This window comes from Muntiacus reevesi, chromosome 2 (genome assembly GCF_963930625.1).
Source record: "Muntiacus reevesi chromosome 2, mMunRee1.1, whole genome shotgun sequence".
In the NCBI taxonomy this organism is placed as follows: domain Eukaryota; kingdom Metazoa; phylum Chordata; class Mammalia; order Artiodactyla; family Cervidae; genus Muntiacus; species Muntiacus reevesi.
Genome location: NC_089250.1, coordinates 2,373,510 through 2,396,609, shown reverse-complemented (window position 1 = coordinate 2,396,609; position 23,100 = coordinate 2,373,510). Strand labels below are relative to the sequence as shown.

General features: G+C 44.4%; 1 protein-coding gene across 1 annotated transcript in view; it reads left to right on the top strand.

Moving 5' to 3' along the window:
* The window catches only part of PAK5 (p21 (RAC1) activated kinase 5), a 109,686-nt gene extending 87,242 nt beyond the window's left edge, over positions 1-22,444 (top strand). Inside the window, exons 3-8 of the mRNA XM_065919534.1 lie at positions 554-1,045; positions 2,242-2,375; positions 4,468-4,594; positions 17,832-17,957; positions 19,960-20,094; positions 22,289-22,444. Coding sequence (XP_065775606.1) covers positions 554-1,045; positions 2,242-2,375; positions 4,468-4,594; positions 17,832-17,957; positions 19,960-20,094; positions 22,289-22,444 — 1,170 coding nt within the window. The remainder of the gene's footprint in view (positions 1-553; positions 1,046-2,241; positions 2,376-4,467; positions 4,595-17,831; positions 17,958-19,959; positions 20,095-22,288) is intronic.
* Positions 22,445-23,100: the final 656 nt, after the last annotated feature.

The window sequence follows — 23,100 nt, the reverse complement described above, 5'->3', positions numbered from 1 at the left end:
TAGGTGCAAAAATCCTTCCTCTTTGGGTAAACTCAATCTTTTCTCTTAAAACCTTCAACTGATTTGGTATGGCCCACCCACATTTTGGAGGGTAATCTGTTCTACTCAAGGTCTACTGATTTAAACGTTAATCACATCTGAAAATTGCCGCCACAGTAATATCTAGACTGATGTTCGAGCAAGCAGCGGGGCTCCATGTGTAGCCAAGTTGACACCTAAAACTAACCACCATGCTTTATGATTCACCCTTTATTGACTTTTTCCCCACTCCTGTCCCATTTCATAAGTCCAGGGATCACCTCCTACTACTTATATCCTAATGCAGGTCTCAGAGTCTGCTTCTTGGGATTTTAATAGAGAAAGAGGAAGAAAGAGGCTGGATGGGGAAGTTGGAGGGCAGATAAGGGTGGGAGCAGACATCCAGGACTTTGCAAGGTAAGCCTTCCCCCGAGCAGGTTGTGAGAAGTAGTGCTCATCATTTGGTCCAGCGGTGTGCTGACTGTGACGTTCAGGTAGAGCCTGTGAGTTTCTCCGTCTGTGTCTGTCTTTCCAGGTGGACTATGATCGAGCACAGATGGTCCTCAGCCCACCGCTGTCAGGGTCCGACACCTACCCCAGGGGTCCCAGCAAACTACCTCAGAGTCAGAGCAAAGCAGGCTATTCCTCAAGCAGCCACCAGTACCCATCGGGGTACCACAAAGCCACCCTGTACCACCACCCGTCCCTGCAGACCAGCTCACAGTACATCTCCACAGCTTCTTACCTGAGCTCTCTCAGCATCTCATCTAGCACCTACCCCCCACCCAGCTGGGGCTCCTCCTCAGACCAGCAACCCTCCAGGGTGTCCCACGAACAGTTCCGGGCTGCCTTGCAGCTGGTGGTCAGCCCAGGAGACCCCAGGGAATACTTGGACAACTTTATCAAAATTGGGGAGGGGTCGACCGGCATTGTGTGCATCGCCACAGAGAAACACACAGGAAAACAAGTCGCAGTGAAGAAAATGGACCTCCGGAAGCAACAGAGGCGAGAGCTGCTTTTCAATGAGGTATATGGGGTGTTTGGGTCAATCTTTCTGTCCTCTGCAACATTTCTTTCCCATTTTAGAAATAGCGCATGTACGTTTTTATGACATTAGAGGATGCTGAAAATGTAAATACAAAAACAGCAGCCCTTTTTCTGTGCCTCTGTGGCTGCCTCTTTATGAAGTTCCTCCTGTGGGTCACCCTCTGTGCTAAGCATTGGTCAGGTGACAGAAAGATGTTATCTCCATTTTAGCAGCGAGGACACCTGGACTCGGTTTACATGACTAACCCTGGTCAGACAGCAGGTTCATACAGCTGTGACCATGCACTCAGCTGTGATTTTGAACCTTCTTCTGTGGGGGTTCATGTGAAGTTACCAGAAGCTCCATGCATTCTATCTCCCATAGGTGTTCATTTCTTTTCCACCCTCCACACCTCTCAGAGAGCACCAGGTAAGTGGGGTTCAGCTTCTTTCTGACCCACAGCTCCCGATTTCAGGAACTTATTTCCAAATTACAATGCCAGAGCAGACAGGGCAAGTGAACTTAAATAAATAACTGTATAATTTATTATTCAATACTGATTCTGAAAGTGTCACCACAAGGAGCCACAGGACAGCAACTCCTGGACGCTCTCTCTAGCAAGCAGATACAAGTTGACCCTTTTATGCTTAAATCATAATGTTTTTACCTTCAAGACTTATCCTTTGTATTCAGCCCAAACTCTTTTAGACTCAACACAGACCTCCCAAGAAGTTAAATTGGTCTCATGTGGCCCAAACCCTAATGACTGTTCATTTCATTCACTTATGAGACTCAATTACTTTGCATTGGTGACCCTTTTGCCCAGTTAACCAACAGCAGAGTATGCACAGTGGGTTTTAAGAGCAACCCGTGAGAAATCTGATCACATCCCCCAAAATAGTCAACTAACCTCACTGTTGTGAATGGAGACCCTTCTGTGGTTCTGCCTGTCTTTATTCTTGATTCTTCCCAAGTCTCACTGACCTGCTGTTTTCTCTGACTTTGCTAATGTGATCTCTATTCCTACCAGCGACTCTCAGTGCTATCCCTGTGTCTGTAATAGACTTCTGAATCTCTCTCTCCCTCCCCATCATTACTTCTCCATCATTAAACTCACAGCCCAGATGTGGTCACAAGAAAACAAAATGCTTAATTTCACCTTCCCAAGTCAAGTGGTGTCTTTCCATTTTGCCCAGGTTGTGATAATGCGGGATTATCACCATGACAACGTGGTTGACATGTACAACAGCTACCTTGTCAGTGATGAGCTCTGGGTGGTCATGGAATTCCTAGAAGGCGGTGCCTTGACAGACATCGTTACTCATACCAGGTAAGGTTCTTGTTATCCAGACAAATAATTCAAGATGCTTATTATTCTTCCCCAGGGTAAGACTTCAGTAACTACCTCAATGAACTCTTCATAAGTTGTAAGCACTTTGAAGGCAGAGGAATGACTGCCCTTTCTTCTGTATTCCCAGATGCCTGTTACAATATCATGTATGTATAGTTCATTCATTTAATTCACATTCTCCCTGCCCTTTAGGAGTTCACTGATACTCACTGATTTTAAATCAGCAAGCTGCTGAGAATTGAGTTTAAGTGACAAATAATAGAATTTCCCATCCCTATGAAGATATCTAAAACCGAGTTTCATTCTGCTGAGTTGCTGTGCCATTGCTATATGTTGATACTACCAAGGGTATCTGGGAAGGCAGGGGCAGGTGAAAGAGCAAAGTTTTATGTAGTTTTAACAAGAATAAACTACATAAAAGATAGAGAGAGATTCTTCAGTTCTGTTTCAAATCGCCTTGCAAGTAACAATGGTTAATTGCCCCTGTTGCCTCAGCTACTTGCTTCTCTGATATGCCAGTTGTGGTCATTTCATCAAGTGTATATTAATTACTTTTTATGTGCCAGACTCTTTCCTAAATGCTGGGGGTACAAAATAAATAAATTATAACACCTGTGCAGAATTAGAAAGATGTACATGAGTAGCATAGAAGAATACCTGAATACCTTTATTAGAGTCAAGAGATATTTTTGATATACAGCAATGTCCAAGATGGGTTTTGAGAGATGCATAGGAGTTTACTAAGAAGGCAAGTGGGAAGAAAAGGGCATTGAAAGCAAATGAAAGAGTATGTGCTAAGACAGTACTTCTCAAATTTTAATATGCATACAAATTACCCATGGATCTTATTAAAATGCAGATCCTGATTCAATAGGGAGGAGAGTGATACTTTGCATTCTAAGGAGCCCCCAGGCAATGCTAATGCTATTAGTTCATGGACCATGCTTGGGAAAGCAAGGTTCAAAGGAACACATGTGTAAAACAAAAATCATGTACATTTAGGAAACTTTAAGTTTGCTTTGCTGGTAGATAAAATGCCAAAAAATTGAAAGGATTATCATGAAGGAGTTGTATCAGATGTCACTGAAATGGCATCCAAATCATAAGTGAATCCAGATGAGCAGCAACAGAGGGGAAGCAAGATAGCAGGAAAGCATTGGGAACCCATGTGAGGGAACCGAGATACTGCTGTTTCTCCGCTATAATGAGGCAGTGTTTCAGTCATGACCCCCTACAGCTCTGAGTCAGTGGGAGACCACCTGAAAACAAAATGATGCTGGGGAAGACACTGAACATTTATCACCAGCATTTCAGCTGGCAGATTCCTATTAGTACAGCCTGAGGTCACAGCAACCCTTTATGGATATAGATACAGGTAGATGGTGTGTGTGTGTGCACGTGTGTGTATGTGTATGCATATGTGTGCTCGGCCACTCCGTCATGTAGGACTCTGCAGCCCTATGGACTGTAGTCACCAGGCTCCTCTGTCCATGGAATTCTCCAGGCCAGAATACTGGAGTGGGTTTCCATGCCCTTGTCCAAGGGATCTTCCCAACCCAGGGATCGAACCCAGGTCTCCCACATTGCAGGCAGATTCTCCACCAGCTGAGCCACCAGGGAAGCCCAGGAAGAGAACCATGGTCATGCCCATGTCCAAGATGAGGAAACAGAGACCCAAGGAAGTTAAAGGACTTGCTCACGGTCACCTAGGAGCCGTTCCTGGAACTATGGGTCCATTCAGTGTCCCGCTCTGCAGGACCCTGGTGATTCGTCAGAACCTGGAGAATTACCTGTAGGAGTCCAAGGAAGTGCATTTGCTCTAATGACCCAAAGACCAGCCACTGGGGTCTCTTTCCTTCAGTTTATACGTGGCCCATGTCATCATTAGGGTTAAGTCTTAGGTTCTGGGAATCAGGTCCCAAAGACTTCCTTTTCCTTCCCTGTAGGTTTTCCAGACATGGCCTGGGGAGCATGGACTGGTTCACTGGAACCCAAGGGAGCTACCTCTTTTGATCATTTCAAAGATGGTCTTAAACCTGACCTAGCTCCTTCAATGTGATTTCCTTTCTAGAATGAATGAAGAGCAGATAGCCACTGTCTGTCTGTCAGTCCTGAGAGCTCTCTCCTACCTTCACAACCAAGGAGTGATCCACAGGGACATAAAGAGTGACTCCATCCTGCTGACAAGTGATGGTCGGGTAAGGTTTTCATGTCTGGTCCCTCCCCAGTTTACTTTGTCACTTCATCTGTCACGGGTATTATCTTCCCAAGAGCACTTTCTCATAATTCTGATTTTCCATAAGTCACCTATGACACTTCCCAGAAGGTTTATAGAAAGGAAATCACCATCCTCTGTGTCATCCTGTTAGAAGTGTCTGTGAACTGAATTTGAAGGATAATTTTCCACTTTAACAATAAGCATGGGAAGTAATATGGAAAGGTCTTTTATTTTCCTGCCACATGCTTATTTTTGTTGGTGGGGAAAAAATGACTTTTCTAAGACTGTGTCCACCCTATTCATGTCTGCGGTATCACTGAGTCCCTGCAGATGACAAATTCCAGTACTTTGGGTGTGTGTGTGTGCTAAGTCGCTTCAGTCATGTTTGACTCTTGGTGACACTATGGACTATAGCCTGCCAGGCTCCTCCATCCATGAGATTCTGCAGGCAAGAAAACTGGAGTGGGTAGCCGTGCCCTCCTCCAGGGGATCTCCCTGACCCAGGATTCAAACCTGTGTCTCTTATGTCTCCTGCACTGGCAGGTGGGTTCTTTACCACTAGGGCCACCTGGGAAGCCCTTTGGGAGAGTTTAATAAAGGTATTGGCGGATGTAGATCAGTCAAGAGGAAGTGTCATGAGGACCAGGGCAGTTCTCTAGGCTGGAACACTGATCTTGCTACCCCATGCCTGAAGAGGTAAGGTGCAGAACTCGTGACTGGAATCTGGAAGTAGAGATTGTCACAGAGAGGGCTGGCTGGCAGGAGCTCTGAGCTTCACTGGAAACCAGACCCACAGTGAACCTGCAGGTTGAGAGCTGGGCCAAAAATAACCCAGCCTCACTCTGCTCCTTCCTTCCAGGCTCCCACTGGAGCCCTGCATTGACTGAGTCCAGCTGGAAGCCATCAGTGGGTCAACACAAGTTGATCTCCCAGGGCTCAGAGAAGGGAGGACCTAGATCTGGAAGGATGAATGGAAGATATCCACCACACTGGTGTATCTCTAGGCTCAGATTTCTGCATTTCCCATCACTGCAACCTACCCAGAGAATTCACTTGAGACTTATCAGCCACACCAGGGTACAAAACAACATAGAACAACAGCCATGGAAGGAATGAGTTGATGTTCTCAGGAAGGCTTAGTTAGCAGAGTTTTGAAGTTTTGCTGTTTAGGCCCTTTCCACGGAGTCACAAAAAGATTTGGACACGACTTAGCAACTAAACAACAACAATCTCCCTGAACTCCCCCCAGATGTAACAGACCCTGGATGAATGGAGTCAGTGTCCCTTTAATGCACCTGTCTTTTAATGCACCACCCAGAATTCTCACTTACATGGAAAACATTCATTTCACATCAGAATTTGCCCAGGAATGATCAGAGGATAGCCAGAAGCTTCCCAAGCACTTTGGCTTTTCTTTGTTTAAAAAAAAAAAATTGTTGATTTTATTGCAGAAAATCCAGCAAATTCAGAAATGTATAAAGGATAAAATAAATATCACCCATAATCCCATTTTCCATATTTCCATGTATATATGTGTATTTTATATATGCATGCATGCATGTTAAATCGCTTCAGTTATGTCCAACTCTGTGCAAGTTCCTAAGAATGAGTAAAGCAAAATCACTAATTTCATTCAGTTTATTCTAAGCGTAGGGGTGTGATCATAAACTGAACGTCACTCAGTTGTGTCCAACTCTTTGTGACCCCATGGACTGTAGAGTCCATGGAATTCTCCAGGCCAGAATACTGGAGTGGATAGCCTTTCCCTTCTCCAGGGGATCTTCCCAACCCAGGGGTTGAACCCAGGTCTTCTGCACTGCAGGCAGATTCTTTACCAGCTAAGCCACAGGGAAGCCCAAGAAGACCAGAGTGGGTAGCCTATCCCTTGTCCAGGGGATCTGCCCAACCCAGGAATTGAACCAGGGTCTCTTGCATTGCAGGCAGATTCTTTTCAACTGAGCTATCAGGGAAGCCCTGATATCAGGGTGTGATCATAAACAGATACATAAACATACAAACAAAATCACCACCAGACAGGCAAGGTGATACATTCTAAGTTTTCTATGAGTCGTTGATTTAAGCCGAGTAAGGAGGGTGGACAGCAGAGAGTCTGCCGAGGCTGTCAAAGAAGGCCCCTCTGCAGGGGGTGGTGACAACGGAGACACGCCAGGGGGCCGGGCCTGTGGCCGTCAGGACTGAGTGCAGCCCCGGAAGAGGAAGCCCATACTGAGTGAAACAAAGTGAAACTCAACAGGATACACAATGCATAATTCCGTTTATGTCACATTTGTGAATATAACTTTTATATAACATGTATATAACATTTGTAAATACAGAGATGTACAGCAAATTAGTGGTTACCAGAGTTACAGATGAGGAGTGTGTGCTATAAAGGGGTAGCATCATCATTTTATAGTGATGTTACCATTGGTTATCAATGTGTTAGTAGTTATGCAAGACTCCAATGTGATAAAGTTGCAGAGTACACACACAGACACACACACACACACACAACATACACAAATGAGTTCATATATAACTAATGAAATCTGAGCAAGCTCTATGGACTGTCCATCAATTTCTTGGTGTTGATATTTTGCCATAGTGTATAAGATGCTAATATATAGGGAGAACTGGGTGCACCTTTCTTTGCAACCTCCTATGAACCTATATATATATATTTCAAAATGTGGGACAAATTGAGAGGAGAGCACGGAAACATATACGTGACCATATAGCAAATAGAAGCAAGTGGGAATTTGCCGTGTGACACAGGGAGCCCAACCCAGTGCTCTGTGACAACACAAAGGGGTGGGTGGGAAGGAGATGGGTGGGAGATGCGGAAGGAAGGGGCCATGCCTATCCTGTGGCTGATTCATATCGAGGCGCGGCAGAATCCAGCATAATATTATAAAGCAGTTAGCCGCCAATAAAGAAAGTGAGACTTTTGGATAGCAGCCATCCTGACTGGCGTGTAATGGTACCTCATTGTGGTTTTGATTTGCATTTCTCTGATGATGAGTGATGTTGAGCATCTTTTCATGTGTTTGTTAGCCATCTGTATGTCTTCTTTGGAGAAATGTCTGTTTAGTTCTTTGGCCCATTTTTTTATTGGGTCGTTTATTTTTCTGGAATTGAGCTTCAGGAGTTGCTTGTATATTTTTGAGATTAATCCTTTGTCTGTTTCCTCATTTGTTATTATTTTCTCCCAATCTGAGGGCTGTCTTTTCACCTTACTTATAGTTTCCTTTGTTGTGCAAAAGCTTTTAATTTTCATTAGGTCCCATTTGTATATTTTTGCTTTTATTTCCAATATTCTGGGAGGTGGGTCATAGAAGATCTTGCTGTGATTTATGTCGGAGAGTGTTTTGCCTATGTTCTCCTCTAGGAGTTTTATAGTTTCTGGTCTTACATTTAGATCTTTAATCCATTTTGAATTTATTTTTGTGTATGGTGTTAGGAAGTGTTCTAGTTTCATTCTTTTACAAGTGGTTGACCAGTTTTCCCAGCACCACTTGTTAAAGAGATTGTCTTTTTTCCATTGTATATCCTTGCCTCCTTTGTCAAAGATGAGGTGTCCATAGGTTCGTGGATTTATCTCTGGGCTTTCTATTCTGTTCCATTGATCTATATTTCTGTCTTTGTGCCAGTACCATACTGTCTTGATGACTGTGGCTTTGTAGTAGAGTCTGAAGTCAGGCAGGTTGATTCCTCCAGTTCCATTCTTCTTTCTCAAGATTACTTTGGCTATTCGAGGTTTTTTGTATTTCCATACAAATAAATGCTGGAGAGGGTGTGGAGAAAAGGGAACCCTCTTACACTGTTGGTGGGAATGCAAACTAGTACAGCCACTATGGAAAACAGTGTGGAGATTTCTTAAAAAACTGGAAATAGAACTGCCATATGACCCAGCAATACCACTTCTGGGCATACACACAGAGGAATCCAGATCTGAAAGAGACACGTGCACCCCAATGTTCATCACAGCACTGTTTATAATAGCCAGGACATGGAAGCAACCCAGATGCCCATCAGCAGATGAATGGATAAGGAAGCTGTGGTACATATACACCATGGAATATTATTCAGCCGTTAAAAAGAATTCATTTGAATCAGTTCTAATGAGATGGATGAAATTGGAGCCCATTATACAGAGTGAAGTAAGCCAGAAAGATAAAGAACATTACAGTATACTAACACATATATACGGAATTTAGATAGATGGTAGCGATAACCCTATATGCAAAACAGAAAAAGAGACACAGAAGTACAGAACAGAATTTTGAACTCTGGGGGAGAACGTGAGGGTGGGATGTTTTGAAAGAACAGCATGTATATTATCTATGGTGAAACAGATCACCAGCCCAGGTGGGATGCATGAGTCAAGTGCTCGGGCCTGGTGCACTGGGAGGACCCTGAGGAGTCGGGTGGAGAGGGAGGTGGGAGGGGGGATCGGGATGGGGAATACATGTAACTATATGGCTGATTCATGTCAATGTATGACAAAACCCACTGAAATGTTGTGAAGTGATTGGCCTCCAACTAATAAAATAATATTTTAAAAATAAAAAAAAAAAAAAAGAAAGTGAGAAACAGTGAATTCCTCACATTTAAGAGGATAAATCCTTTCTGGCCTCCTCAGAGACTACAAGGGAAATTATCAACTCAAAATAAATTGTTCACTATTTGTCCATGATAGAAATAATATCTGGGGGTGTTTAAGGAGTGATGTTTGAAGTTTGAAAAGGAAAATAAATAACATATTATAGAGTGGTTGTAAGAATTACATAAAGTAATTAGTATAAAGCCATAAGAGATAAACCAGGTACAAGGTAGATGCCCAAAATGAAGGCAATCCCCGCCCCCAACCCTTGCAGTTAAAAGTTGAATAAATTCATCCATGATTTTTCCTTGGCCTGGGGTTTGCATTTAAGAGATGATACTTATGGGCCACTAGACAGTGAGTGACTAACTTTTATCAAATTCATTGGCTGAAATGGAAATCAAACCCATATCTTCCTAAGCCCAATGAATGCATCTGTTAAAAAGAGACATTTACAAGTGATATTTGTAGTCTTTTTACTATAAATTGGCTGCCACGCTTTAAGAATTAGGAAATTTCACATGAAGTTTCAGATTCCTCTCTCACTTAAAAACACTGTCCTGACTTCACACACAGCAGGCATGGAGGTGGTATGATGGGGTGAATAGCATCATGGTGCAAATGTCGCTGGTGCTGCACTCACGTGATGTCACGTCGGCCCTCACTAACTCCACCTTCAAATGCCACCACTCGCATCTCTTCGCTTGGAGACTTTCTCTGGACACTGTAGTCTGCTCTTCTAGTACAAAGCAGGCTAGAAATTCCAAAGAAATTAACCTCCACACGCCCCAGAGGCAGCCTGAGAAAGTGATGAGAATCGACGTAGAAATACCTTAGTTGTCTCGCCCTGGATGGAATAGTACTGAGGACAGACTATATGCAGTCTCTCAGACATTCTCAGCAGGACTGAGCTCTCCTTCCCAAGGTGGAACTTGCTTGCTTGCTGATTAGTCCTTGAATGTCTACCTTTCCTTCCCTGTTCTACTTCTCCATTTCACTGCTAGTGATTCCTGGGTCTCCCCAATACATGACTTACACTGAATCCTTATCTCAGCATTTGCTTCTGGGGGAGGAGCGGCCCAAGCTAACATAATGCCAGAAATAGCAAATATGTTTGTTCCCTTTATCCTGTAGGATTTGAAGTGAGGGTTAAAGGATAAGTACGGGGGGCTAGACTGGCAACCAGACTCTGAATGTTCCACAAGTCCTCTGCGGGGCCCCTGACAGTCAGCTGGATGTCAGCGTCTCTTCACCAAGGGTGTATGCTCCTCATTTTCCAGTGTCTCTACCAGCTCACTTAATTCTTTGGTATTATTTTCCTGGATCCTCAAATTGCTAGAATTTTACCATTAGAAGAAGACCTGAATATGATCTCCCAAAAGCTCTTCTTAAATAGAGACTCCGGCATGTTAAATAGCTTGCTTACATTCATTCCTTTCCAGTAGTCTCTGAGATAGACCCAAATGCTCCCATTTTCTAATGCACGGAGTACAGCATGAAAAGTCAGGAGACCCCAGGGTTGAGTTTTCCCTAATACTGTTGTACAGTTTGGGCAAGTTACTACCACGCTCTGAACTCCATCGGAAGGCAGAAGGGCTGCCTGGGGCTTCCAGGCCTTTGCAGCTCCGCTGCTGCAATGCCTTCCCTGTCCTCTAGGTTTTGGCTGCTGAGAAAGCAGGCCTTCAGCTGGCCATCATCAGTCTGGCCCCTTCTATTACTTCTCTCAGTTCCTTTGTTCGTGGGTCATTGCTCTTTTAAAAACAGAGGTTCTCAGACTTCAGTAACCATTAAAACCCCTGGACAGTTTGGCAAAACAATTCCTGAGCCCTTGTCTCAGATATTCTGATTCAGTCAGCCTGCGTGCATCTCTGAGAAATCTCCAGCTGATATGAGTACCATTGTCTTGTAGGAAGCACCTAGGAAGAAAGGCACAAAAGCTCCATCTTTCTGCCTTAGCAAAAACCTGGAGCAGATGCAGCAGTTCTGTAGAGCCCATACAATTCACAAAACAAGGGTTTTACATTCTGTTTTAAACTTATCTTGTGGGTAGAGTCTCTTTTCTCCCCCTCTTGCAAGTTTTTGTGGGGCCCTGACTGATGTCTCAGACAATAAAGAATCTGCCTGCATTATAGGAGACCCGGGTTTGATCCCTGGGTCAGGAAGATCCCCTGGAGAAGGGAATGGCTACCTACTCCAGTATTCTTGCCTGGAGAATCCCATGGACAGAAGATCCTGGCAGGTTAGAGTCCATGGAGTCCCAAAAAGTCAGACATGACTGAGCAGCTAACACTTTCTGACTCCTAGTCGGAATGCACTTGATATGGATAAGAGTTCAGGTTTAAGTAGCAATTTTGTCTGAGTTCTAAGCTCCAATTCCTTGTCTGGCCCCTGTGGAACCAGCTACATCTCCTGTTCAGGGGCAGGCAATGTGCTCACTTCAGTTCTCCTCATGAGATAAATGTGGTTTCCTAAGTACCTACAGTGTGCAATCCTGTCTAAACTAAGGCTCAGCCTAGAGTCTCTGTGATTTGCTTTTAAGAACTGCCTACAGTGTTTTATTATACTCATTACTTGAATTTTCATCATCTACTTGCAGATTTATTTGGATGAATGTTGTGTGCAATTATGTGCTTTCAGAAAATTGTCTCTTTTATGTACTTGGATGAGTTAAAAAAAAATCATGCAAAAGCACTTATACTCCTACAACAGAAGAACAGAACTGGCTTCCAAGTGTTGAGTTTCAATTTCTGATCTTACATTTTGTCAGGGAGATAATTATTAGTCTCTCAGGTTTGGTATCTTCTTTTAATGTCTCTGAAAAGAAAACCACACTAGAGATACTGAAATTAAAACTGCCAATACCAAAATGTTGAAACGTTCACCTCCTTAATCATTCAGGTTTCTTAAGTTTACAGGCAAACAAAATATATTGGCAAAATTGTCCCTGCTCTCCTGTTTGTGCAATAGAGTTGCAAGTTTACTCATGCTTGAGTTTTGGAAATAACTACACACACACACACACACACACACACACACACACACACAATTATATAGCTTCTCTCTTTCTTAAAATTAATCATGACTTCTTCATAGAGCCCCAGTGTCTAGAAAATTTTAAACTCTATTTTAATTCAGTCTATTAAATTTAGTCTGCTTATACAATTTAAACATTGTCTATCAAGTTCAACCGCAGTAAGGTTAAACTGATTCCTTCAAAACCTGTCTTTCAGATCTGGCTACCACCTATTCCTTCTTTCCGGAGAAGGCAATGGCACCCCACTCCAGTACTCTTGCCTGGAAAATCCCATTGGCAGAGGAGCCTGGTAGGCTGCAGTCCATGGGGTCGCGAAGAGTCGGACACGACTGAGCGACTTCACTTTCACTTTTCCTTTCATGCATTGGGGAAGGAAATGGCAACCCACTCCATTGTTCTTGCCTGGAGAATCCCAGGGATGGTGGAGCCTGGTGGGCTGCCATCTATGGGGTCACATAGAGTCGGACACGACTGAAGTGACTTAGCAGCAGCAGCAGCATTCCTTCTTTCCACCTCCCACCCCATCCTCCTCAGAATGGAGACAATGGGGGTTATGGGACCTCGGGGTGAAGGAGGCACAATCCATCTTCTTGTGTCTTGATGGTCCTCCCTTATCCTAACAGCCTCTTCTGCTATCTGGGCCAGTGACCAGTGAGCGTTAACTGGTCCCATCAGCTGCTGTACTTTCCAGGAAGGCTCCTCTGCAATATTTTACTCCAGCCTCTTTCCTCAAGTCTTCTTTTAATGTGTGTTTGTTTGTCTGGGTCTTAGTTGTAGCACTCGGAATCTTCTGTCTTCACTGCAGCCTGAGGTATCCTTCTGTCTAAGTTGTAGCACGTGGGATGATTTTCAGTTGTGGTGTGTGGGGTCCCTGATGGTGCGGTCCCATCCCCTGACCAGGGGTGGAATCCATGCACCACCCATTGAGAGTGTGTGGTCTTAGCCACTGGATCACCAGGGAAGTCCCTCTTCCCTCAAGTCTTGAAAGTTATCCTTGGGACTGGCTCTCCTGTCAACATAGGCTTGTGCTGGGCACTTCTCCGTTCCTTCACTAAGATCTGCAGGAGAGAAGCTTCTGGACCCCTGCACACCACACAAAGGCCATGATGGAAGCCAATAGCATTGCCTCAAGTTCATTTCTGCTCACTCTACCATGTCATCTCTCTATCGAGGCCATGTTGGGTGCACCCGAGGCTGGTGTGCATGTAGTTTCACCACTGTATCTATGCACGCATGCTCAGGTGCTCAGTTGTTTCTGACTCTTTGTGACTCCATGGCCTGTAGCCCACCAGGTTCCTCTGTCCGTGGGGATTCTCCAGGCAAAAACACTGGAGTGGGTTGCCATGCCCTCCTCCAGGGGATCTTCCCAACCCAGGGATTGAACCCAGGTCTCCCACACTACAGGTAAATTCTTTACCGTCTGAGCCACAAGGGAAGCCCAAGAATACTGGAGTGGGTAACCTATCCCTTCTCCAGGGGATCTTCCTGACCCAGGAATCAAACCAGGGTCTCCTGCATTGCAAGTGGATTCTTTACCAGCTGAGATACCAGGGAAGCCCCTTATCTATACCCATTGTTAAAATGTTGCAATTTTCTCATGCTTGTTGGTTAATAGCCATTGTTTCCATTCACTGGAGTATTATCCCCTTGAGTTCAACCCTGTACCAGGACTCCTTTTGCCTCATTAAAGATGGTAATGCCCTCAAGATAACTGCAGAAATGTGCTCAGCTTAATGTTTAGATTCTGAATGGTCTAGATGAATCTGGTTATTGAATATGTTTAATATTACCTCTGAACATAGATGCACATGCCTTCTCTCCCGTGTTTGTGTGGGGATGTGTGCTACTCAGATATTTTTAAAGCTTGGAGTGGTTAAAAGTGATGTATAACAAAGAATTGGGGCCTGATATAAGTCACTGTTCTTTGTCCTCTTCTGCAAATAATCCTAGGCTAAAAGTGATGGGCTACAAGAGCTTTCATTCTCAGAACTGTAGATGCCGTTTACAATAGGTCAACAAGAATTATGGGCCAGCTACCATGGCCACAGGCCACTCTCTTGTTTTTGCCACACCATGTGGCTTGCAGGGTCTTAGTTCCCTGAGGAGGGGTTGAACCCTGGAGTGATGAGAGTGCCGAGTCCTAACCACTGGACTGTGAGGGAATTCCCAGGGCACTCTTCTTTATACCACATGGAAATTATATGATCTGAAGCATCTGGGTATGATTCTTGATATGCCAAAGCAATAGAGAAAAATCATCTCTCTGTTAAACCAGCTTTCTCTAACATTCCATCTTGAGCAATCCAATTTGATGGAGTCCCACACCAAACCACACCCCACAAGTCTTGGCCTGATTGGTGAGAAGATCATGAATAAGAAAATGGAGAAAGAAAAAAAAAAAAAAAAAAAACACTAATAGTTTCCAAAACATTACCTCCATTTCATCTGTGTTACAACTTTGATTCTAGAAGTCTTTGGTAAGTCAGTGATGATTTTAGAAGGAAAAACAGTGTTATCTCTGCTGTGTGATCGCCTGTCTCATGTATGTATGTATATTGTATGTGCACAATCATGTCCAACTCTTTTTAGCCCTTCAGACTCTGCTGTCCATAGGACTTTTCAGACAAGAATACTGAAGTGGGTTGCCATTTCCTCCTCCAGGGGATCTTCTCAGCCCAGGGATCAAACCCTTGTCTCCTGTGTCTCTCTCCTGCATTGCAGGCAGATTCTTTACCCACTCAGCCATTGGGGAAGCCATATTCTGCATATAAAAACCCATATATATGTCAATATCAAATAAAGTCAACCTAATAGCATGCATTTTTTGAGTACCTACTGCTTTCCCAGATCTTAACACAGTGTGGCTTCTCAATTAAAAGACAGCTCTATTGCCCCTGAGCAAGGTCATTCCTAGCTGGAGTGACAAAATCAGCATTGGAAAACAGTTCAAAGTTAAATGAGTGCTAAATTCTTACAAATTTGGAGATCAGATAAATCAATACGGGCTCCTAAGAAAAGTTCTAGAGAAAGTGAGACGTGATCAGGGCCTTGAAGTATGCTTAAGTATTGAATATGCTTTCCCACTAAGCTTAGGAAAAAGGCAAAGATGTCCCCTTTCACTATTCTTTTTCAACAGCATACTGGAAGCACTAGCTGATGCAATAAAATAAGAAAAGGGATAAAAGGTACACAGATTGAGAAAGAAGAAATTAAAACTCTCTTTGATCATAGATGACATGATCACGTATGTAGAAAATCTGAAAGAATCAACAAGAAAACTAGAACAATAAATGATCATAATAAGGTTGCAGGAGAGGAAGGACTCAGTACTGTCAAGATGTTCTTTCCAACCTGACCTGTAAATTCAATATAATCTTCAGTCAAAATCTCAGTGAGTTGTTCTGTAGGTATTGACATATTGATTCTAAAATTTATCAGTTCAGCTCAGTTCCTCAGTTATGTCCAACTCTTTGCAACCCCATGGGCTGCGGCACATCAGGCTTCCCTGTCCATCATCAGACCAATAAAACAGAATAGACAGCCCAGGAGCAGACCCACATAAACAGAGTCACCTGACCTCTGAGAAGGGAGCGAAGCGGCACAGGGCTTCCTGGGTGGCATGAGTGGCAGTGCAGGCGGTGCCTGAGATGTGGGTGAGATCACTGAGTCGGGAAGATCCCCTGGGGAAGGGCATGGCAACCCACTCCAGTATTCTTTCCTGAAGAATCCCATGGACAGAGGAGCCTGGCAGGGCCACAGTCCACAAGGTCACAAAGAGTCAGACACGACTGAAGACAACACAGTGGAGCAAAGACTGTCTTTTCAACAAATGGTGCTGGAACAACTGGATATCCACATGCTCAAAAAATAAATCTAGACGTGGACCTTACACCCTTCACAAGGATTAACTCCATGTAGAAACATATACTGGATGGATGTGTAGGTTTAGAATGAAGGAGAGAAATCTGCATTAAGCCTAGGAGGGGAGAAAAGTATCTAGCAAGAGCACATAAAAAGAGAAGAGGTGAGCAGTGGGACCTGAACTCCGGGAAGCCCCAGTATTATGGTGTGGGCAGCAGAGACAGCCAGGAAAAAAAGGCTGAAAACAGTTCAGAGACGTAAGAGAATCAAGGGAGAATTTGTGCCTTAGAGACCATACCTTTGATTTATGGCAATTTTCACTTCAAATGACCATTGCCAAACAATGCCTGAAGCATTTTTTTTAATGCATTGCATTATCACCAATAATCCTAAGTGACAATCATCTCCAATCAGATAAGGTCATCATGAGCAGGAATCAAGCCTTCCAAAAATAATCTGAATCCTGGTCACCTGGAATATATAACCTGGCGGGGTTCCTAATGATGCAATGCGTTCTTAAGAGTATTCTTAAAAACTCTGGGCAAGAAATCTCAGGGTTTTCCTTTTGGATGACCTCTAAAATAAACAACATATATGCATGCACAATAGGTAATTAAGTTGAACACCTTGAACTCCTAGTAACTAATTGTTAACACCAAGTTTCTATGCCCATATTTCCATTGGCAACTTGAGTTATCCTGAGAGAGGAGGAAAACCAAAAGAAAAGGGGAGCCTGTGCCTACAGTGGTGTTCCAGCATCCTTTACCAGTGGGGTCTTGCAATAATTCAAACATAGAAATGAGGTTGATTATTTGAATCATCTCAGGGTACTTAGAAATCCAAACGTGTTCAGTGGAAAAAAACCTAACTCTAGCAGTTTGCACAAAACTCGCTTTGTGCCTAGCAGTTTATTTGCACTAAAGCATCATCTCTTACATTAAATGGAAGTACTGGCCTTGAATTTTGATGGGTTTCTTGTTTGGGGTGTATTATATTATTTCTTGATTTTATAAAAAGATAGCAGCAGCAGGAGTTAAACATTTGAAAGTCAGTCCTGGTGGGGCCATGAGAGCTTTTTTCATTAAAATGGGTTGTGCTTTTCCAGTGAAAGTGTCTGAGAGCCCCTCCGCTGATACATCCAAGGCCTGTGAATGATAAGAGGATTTTGCTTTGAAGCTGAAACTTTTGTTATATTTCCACATTTTGAAGCCAGTATATTTTTAAGATTTCTTTTATTGAAGTATAGTTGACTTACAGTGTTGCCTTAATTTCTGTTATTCGGCAAAGTGGTTCAATTGCACGTGTGTATATGTGTGTGTGTGTGTGTGTGTGTGTGTGTATCGATCCCTTTTCATATTCTCTTCCATTGTGGACTGTCACGATGCTGAGTTCAGGCCCCTGTGCTGTATGGCAGAACCTTGCTGTTTGTCCATCTTACACACGCCCTTTGCCTCTGCTGGTCCCAAACCCCCATCTGCCCATCCCCCTGCCTGGCAGCCACAGCTCTGTTCTCTGCATCTGAGTCTGTTTCTTTTTCAGAGACAAGTTCGCGTGTATCGTTTGTTCTGGGTTCCATGGATAAGTGAGACCATGTGGTACTTGTCTCTCTCTCTCTGACTTACTTCATTGGTATGAAAATCTCCAGGTCCCCCCATCTTGCCCCAGTGTTGCAGCCAGTGTTTTTAAATGGTTCATTTGTTGCACTCTTTTCCTTTCCAGATCAAGCTGTCTGATTTTGGTTTCTGTGCGCAAGTTTCCAAAGAGGTGCCGAAGAGGAAATCTCTGGTCGGTACCCCCTACTGGATGGCACCCGAGGTGATTTCCAGGCTGCCCTATGGGACAGAGGTAAGGAGGCGATGGTGGTTGCTGGGGAGAGGGCAGGGCCTGGCCGAGACGCAAGGGTTCTGCGCTCATTAGTGACCCCAGAAAGCCAGTTTGATGACTTAACTCCACTTGAGATGGCCATTCACCAGGCTTTCCACAGAGCAAGTTGTGGCAGAAGAGACTCTGTCCACCCTTGGGGTGTCACGACAGCATTGACCGAGCAGTGTGTAGGTCCCACATGGGCAGTGGGGAAGAGGCACTCCAGCCCTCATCTGGCCCCCAGGGCCAGCACAACCCGGACAGTGGCGGGAGATCCACAGATGAGCAGGTGTGTCCACAGGATACAGGGTCAGAGAAAGCTCCACAGATCGGGGTGAAGATTCGGGTGAGAAATGTTTCCCCATAGGAAAAAATCATATATGAACATTGCAACGTATTTTAAAATATAGCACAATTTCTGTTTCTTCTGGAAAGGAAATAACCTCTCAATCTATTTTTGTTTGACATTTTTTAATTAAAAAAATTTTTTTTATTTTTTTTTACACAATTTTTTTTATTACACAATTCTCTAAATTCTACAATTTACAATTTTCAAAGCATTTCACACATATGATTCCATATAATCCCATAGTAACCTTCTGTTTTTTAAATTCTCCTGTCCCCTTATTGCCCCTCCCTCCTTCCCTCTGCCCACTAGTAACCACAAGTTTGTTCTCTATATCTATTAGTCTGGTTCTTTTTTGTTTTATTCACTGGTATGTTGCATTTTTTAGGTTTCACGCATAAGTGATATCATACAGTATTTGCCTTTGTCTGACCTTCTTCACTTATAATACCTTCCAAGTCCATCTGTGTTGTTGCAGATGGTAGCATTTCATTCCTTTTTACGACTAATACTCCATTGTATATATACCACGTCTTTTTTTATCCATTCATCTGCTGATGGACACTTAAGTTGCTCCCATACCTGCTCCTAACCTATTAGGGGACAAGGTGTGGATACATAAAACGAGGGGCAGAAGCGGAGGAGGGCCTTCGGGGGAGGGAACAGTGTGACTAAAGCTCTGAGACGCGCACACAGGGAGCAAGCAGCGCGTTTGCCTGGGCGCACGCGTGTCCACACACTGCTGCAGGGGGCAGTCCTGGGCGGGCAGCCGGAGGAGGGGGCGTGGACCAGTGAGCGGAGGGCAGCGGCCGGACTGGGGGCGGACCCTCCTTCGCTGCTGTGCTGCCCTCGGATAAGTATGCCTCTTGCTTATCTCACCGTGGTCCCCAGAGCATCAGCTCTCAGCGGAGGTCACTTCTGGGCAAGGGCAGGAATGCAGCTAACTGATAAGAGGTGTAATGAGGGACGAGGGAGCTGCTAGGGCCTGGGAATTTATAGCAGCTCTGGCACCTCATTGCCCTGACTTCCCATTCTTTAACCGGGAAGGATTGCTTGTCATCTCTCTCTTTCCTTTCCTCCAGTCCCTGACAGTGGTTTTACAGAGTACAGTTTTGTATACACTGCTTCAGAGTGATAAAACACAAAGGGAAAAACCTAAATACGGCAGCAAAGAACTTAAAAAATCAACTTAATAAAAGAATCAGGATATATTGGGTTGTGCAGTGTAGCTATTTGGAGTTTGTTATGAATATGCCAAAAACTTTTATTTTTTTATGGTTTAAATGTAATTTTCTTCTCTGTTTGTAACATAAAACTTTGAATGGTTTGCTCATCTGACCTGATAGACTGTGAACCACCCAAGTTAACAGGATTTTTTTAAAGGTTCTGAACTTCAGAGTGGTGAGACATGCACATGACTGTCAGAATCTTCACTGAAGTTGCCTTTAAAAAGCAGGCGAAGACCAGTAGCAAACACTTGGTCACTCGACCGTTCAGCCTATAAATCTGAACTGTAGATTTTGAGACGTTATAAATACCGTATAAATTTATGAATGAGTATGAATCTACTGGGTTCCCTGGCCATACTCAGCCTTTCAGAAAGTTCTCTTTGCCTGAGATAATCACTGTGCCTAACAGGTGGACATCTGGTCCCTTGGAATCATGGTGATCGAGATGATTGATGGCGAGCCCCCCTACTTCAACGAGCCCCCCCTCCAGGCCATGCGACGGATCCGGGACAGCTTACCTCCAAGAGTGAAGGACCTTCACAAGGTGAGAAGCAGCATCCATTGCTGACACTCCACGTCGCTCTTTGATTTTTGCCTCTCTCTAGAGTGTTAAAGCCTGGCACATCCCATCTGGGAGCAGATCCTGGTTTCTGGGCATGGACCTCGTTTTGCTTTTTAATTTGCTTTTTAGTCACTTTGAAGTGCCCTGTTAGCTTCCGCTGCCCAGCATCATGCACCAGCTCCAAGTGGACACGCGCGCTCTTCCCCTTGCTACTCCCTCCCACCCCCACTCACCCTTCGGCCCTCGCCACCAGGCAGCAGACTGCGTTCTCTCTGCGGCGGTAGCTTCTCACCAGCTGTCCACTACGAAGTTAGTTACTGAGTTCAGGTCTCTGCTCATCTCATTCAGTCCCTTGGGTCAGTGAGTCTGCCCCTCCCTCTCTGAAGCTCCTCTGTGAAACTGGGTATATGAACACCTCTCCTATGGGTGGGCGTCTCTCAGCACTTCCGCACTGAGAATTTAAGACACGCTGGGGAGTGTTCTAATAACCGGGACATCCCAGCTCAAAACCCCACATTTCCTGACTCTCAGAGGAGTTGCGTTCTAGCTGGGGAAGCAGATAACACAAATGGATGATCAAAATAATTTTAGAGCGTAGTACATGCCAGGAAATGAATAAAGCACTGTGATGTGACTGAGGGGGGCAGAAAAGGAGTTGGGAGTTAGTTTTGGCTGAGGGTTGAAGGAATTCCTTCCAAGGGACTGGAGCCTGATTGGCAAAAAGGAGCGAGTCATGCAAAGATCGGGGTTAAAACATCCCAGGTATAGGGAGGAGCAGTTTGAAGACCCTCAGCCAGAGCAAAGTGAGCAGGGTGAAGGGTGAGGCATGTCAGAGGGTGGACAGGGGCTAGATAGTACAGGGCAATGAGCAACATGGTGAGGGAACCAGCGAGGGTCTTTTCTGATTTCCAGGCATCATCAAGTAGAGCCAAGCTCAGAAAAAACGATGCTAAGTCGAAGAACCACCTCTGTGCGGCCACCAGTGGGGCAGGGCTTGCTGAGAGAGCTGTTTCCACAGATTAGCACTAAAAGTGCAGACCACCCGACTACCCCCCAGATACTAAGAGGGAGAGAATTGTTTGTGGTGGCATCTCCTCTTCCCTCATCCCTACACCTTAGGGAAGAGCCCCGGAGAATCACTCATGTAGGCTGGGTGGACCTGCAACAAAGTGGGGAAGCTGCTTGAATTGAACAAGAGCTTGAAAATTTTATGACACTGGACAGTTTAAATAATGGGCTATGCTCAGTCGTGTCTGACTCTTTTCGACCCCGTGGACTGTAGCTCGGCAGGCTCCTCTGTTCATGGGATTTCCCAGGCAAGAATACTGGAGTGGGTTGCCATGCCCTCCTCCAGGGGATCTTCTCCACCCAGGGAACCTGGGTAGGAGTATGGAACATATAGGTGTATACATATATGTGTGTGTGTTTTAAAGAACTACTGTAAAACATCTGCTTTTTGTGTACTTGAATGTACATAAGCTATACTGCAAAAAAGTAAATTAGAAGAAACTAAAGGACAGGTGCTATCTGTTGTCAGATTCCTTAGGGAAATTTGTTTCTCTTCAAGAAAGGAATTCAGGAACTTCCCTGGTAGTCCAGTGGTAAAGACTTCCCTTCCAGTGCCGGGGTTGTGGGTTTGATCCCTGATCTGGGAGCCAAGATCCTCCATGCCGTGGGGTCAGAAAAATAAAAAAGCATAAAACAGAAGCAATATTGTAACAATTCAATAAAGACTTCAAAAGTGGTTCACATTAAAAAAAAATCTTCTTTAAAAAAAAAAAAAAAGGAATTGCACAAAGCTTAGACGGTTGTGTGGTTAGAAAAATAAAAAAATAAAACTCACTCCATGTTTATAACACTGTTCATCAGATGTGTGTGACCAGCATCTGAACATAGTGGGTGCATCATAAAGCTGCTGTTGTCTCTTATTTAGAACATACCTTTGTTGTGCCTTCACTTACTCCTATTATTTCAGGTTTGAAAAAGACAAGGAAAACAGCCTGTGTTAAGAAAGGCAATGCCTGCTTTTGCTCCCGTAACCTCTTTCTCTTCAGGCTGCCTTTCTGGACTTGGGCGCTGTCGAGGAGGCCTTTGCAGGGCGTTTGCGCGAGGCCGCGTTAGGGGCCGGGCCGGGTCTCGGCGGTGGTCCTCAGGAGGCCGTCTTGTGTCCCCGCAGGTCTCCTCAGTGCTGCGGGCGTTCCTAGACCTGATGCTGGTGCGGGAGCCCTCTCAGAGGGCCACGGCGCAGGAGCTCCTCAGACACCCGTTCCTGAAGCTGGCGGGGCCGCCGTCCTGCATCGTTCCTCTCATGAGGCAGTACCGGCATCACTGAGCGCAAGAGTCACGGAGGTCAAAGCGAGACCTGCTCGGGAGAACGCAAGGGAACCGGGGACCCAGGCCAGCTGACTGATGGGCTCCGCAGACCAGCGCGTCCTCTTGTGTCTGAAACAGGCATCTCTCCACTGACCGCTGGGACCGTCATTTGGGACATGGCTTTAATAAGTCATTATTATATTTTTCAGCCTTTCATCCAGCAAATCAGGAGGACTCAGTACAAACTCTCTTATGGTATATCCTAGCCACATGCAGGGTAATGCATAGGATTTTCTATATTGAAAGAATACTTTTCTGGCAAAAAAAAAAAAAAAAAGAAAGGAAAACAAAAAGCACTTTTTTCTTAATGGTAGCAGTGTAATGTATTTTGCAATGAATTTGTAATTTTTCTGTACAATAGTTTTGATAATTTATAGTACTTTGATGTCACGTAGCCATTGTATCAGTTGAAGTAATACCTGTTTACTAGCAAGAGTTTGAAAAAAGTCTTTCCTACTTTTTTATCCCTTTCAGAGAACCAACAACTCTTTAGGAACTTTGAATACTGAATGACTCTCAATCACCGTCAGCTTTAGTAGAATATCTTTCTTATCTTAACAAGTGTCTTATGTGTTGGAAGAAGACTTAAGAGTGATGGTGATGGGGGTGGGTGCA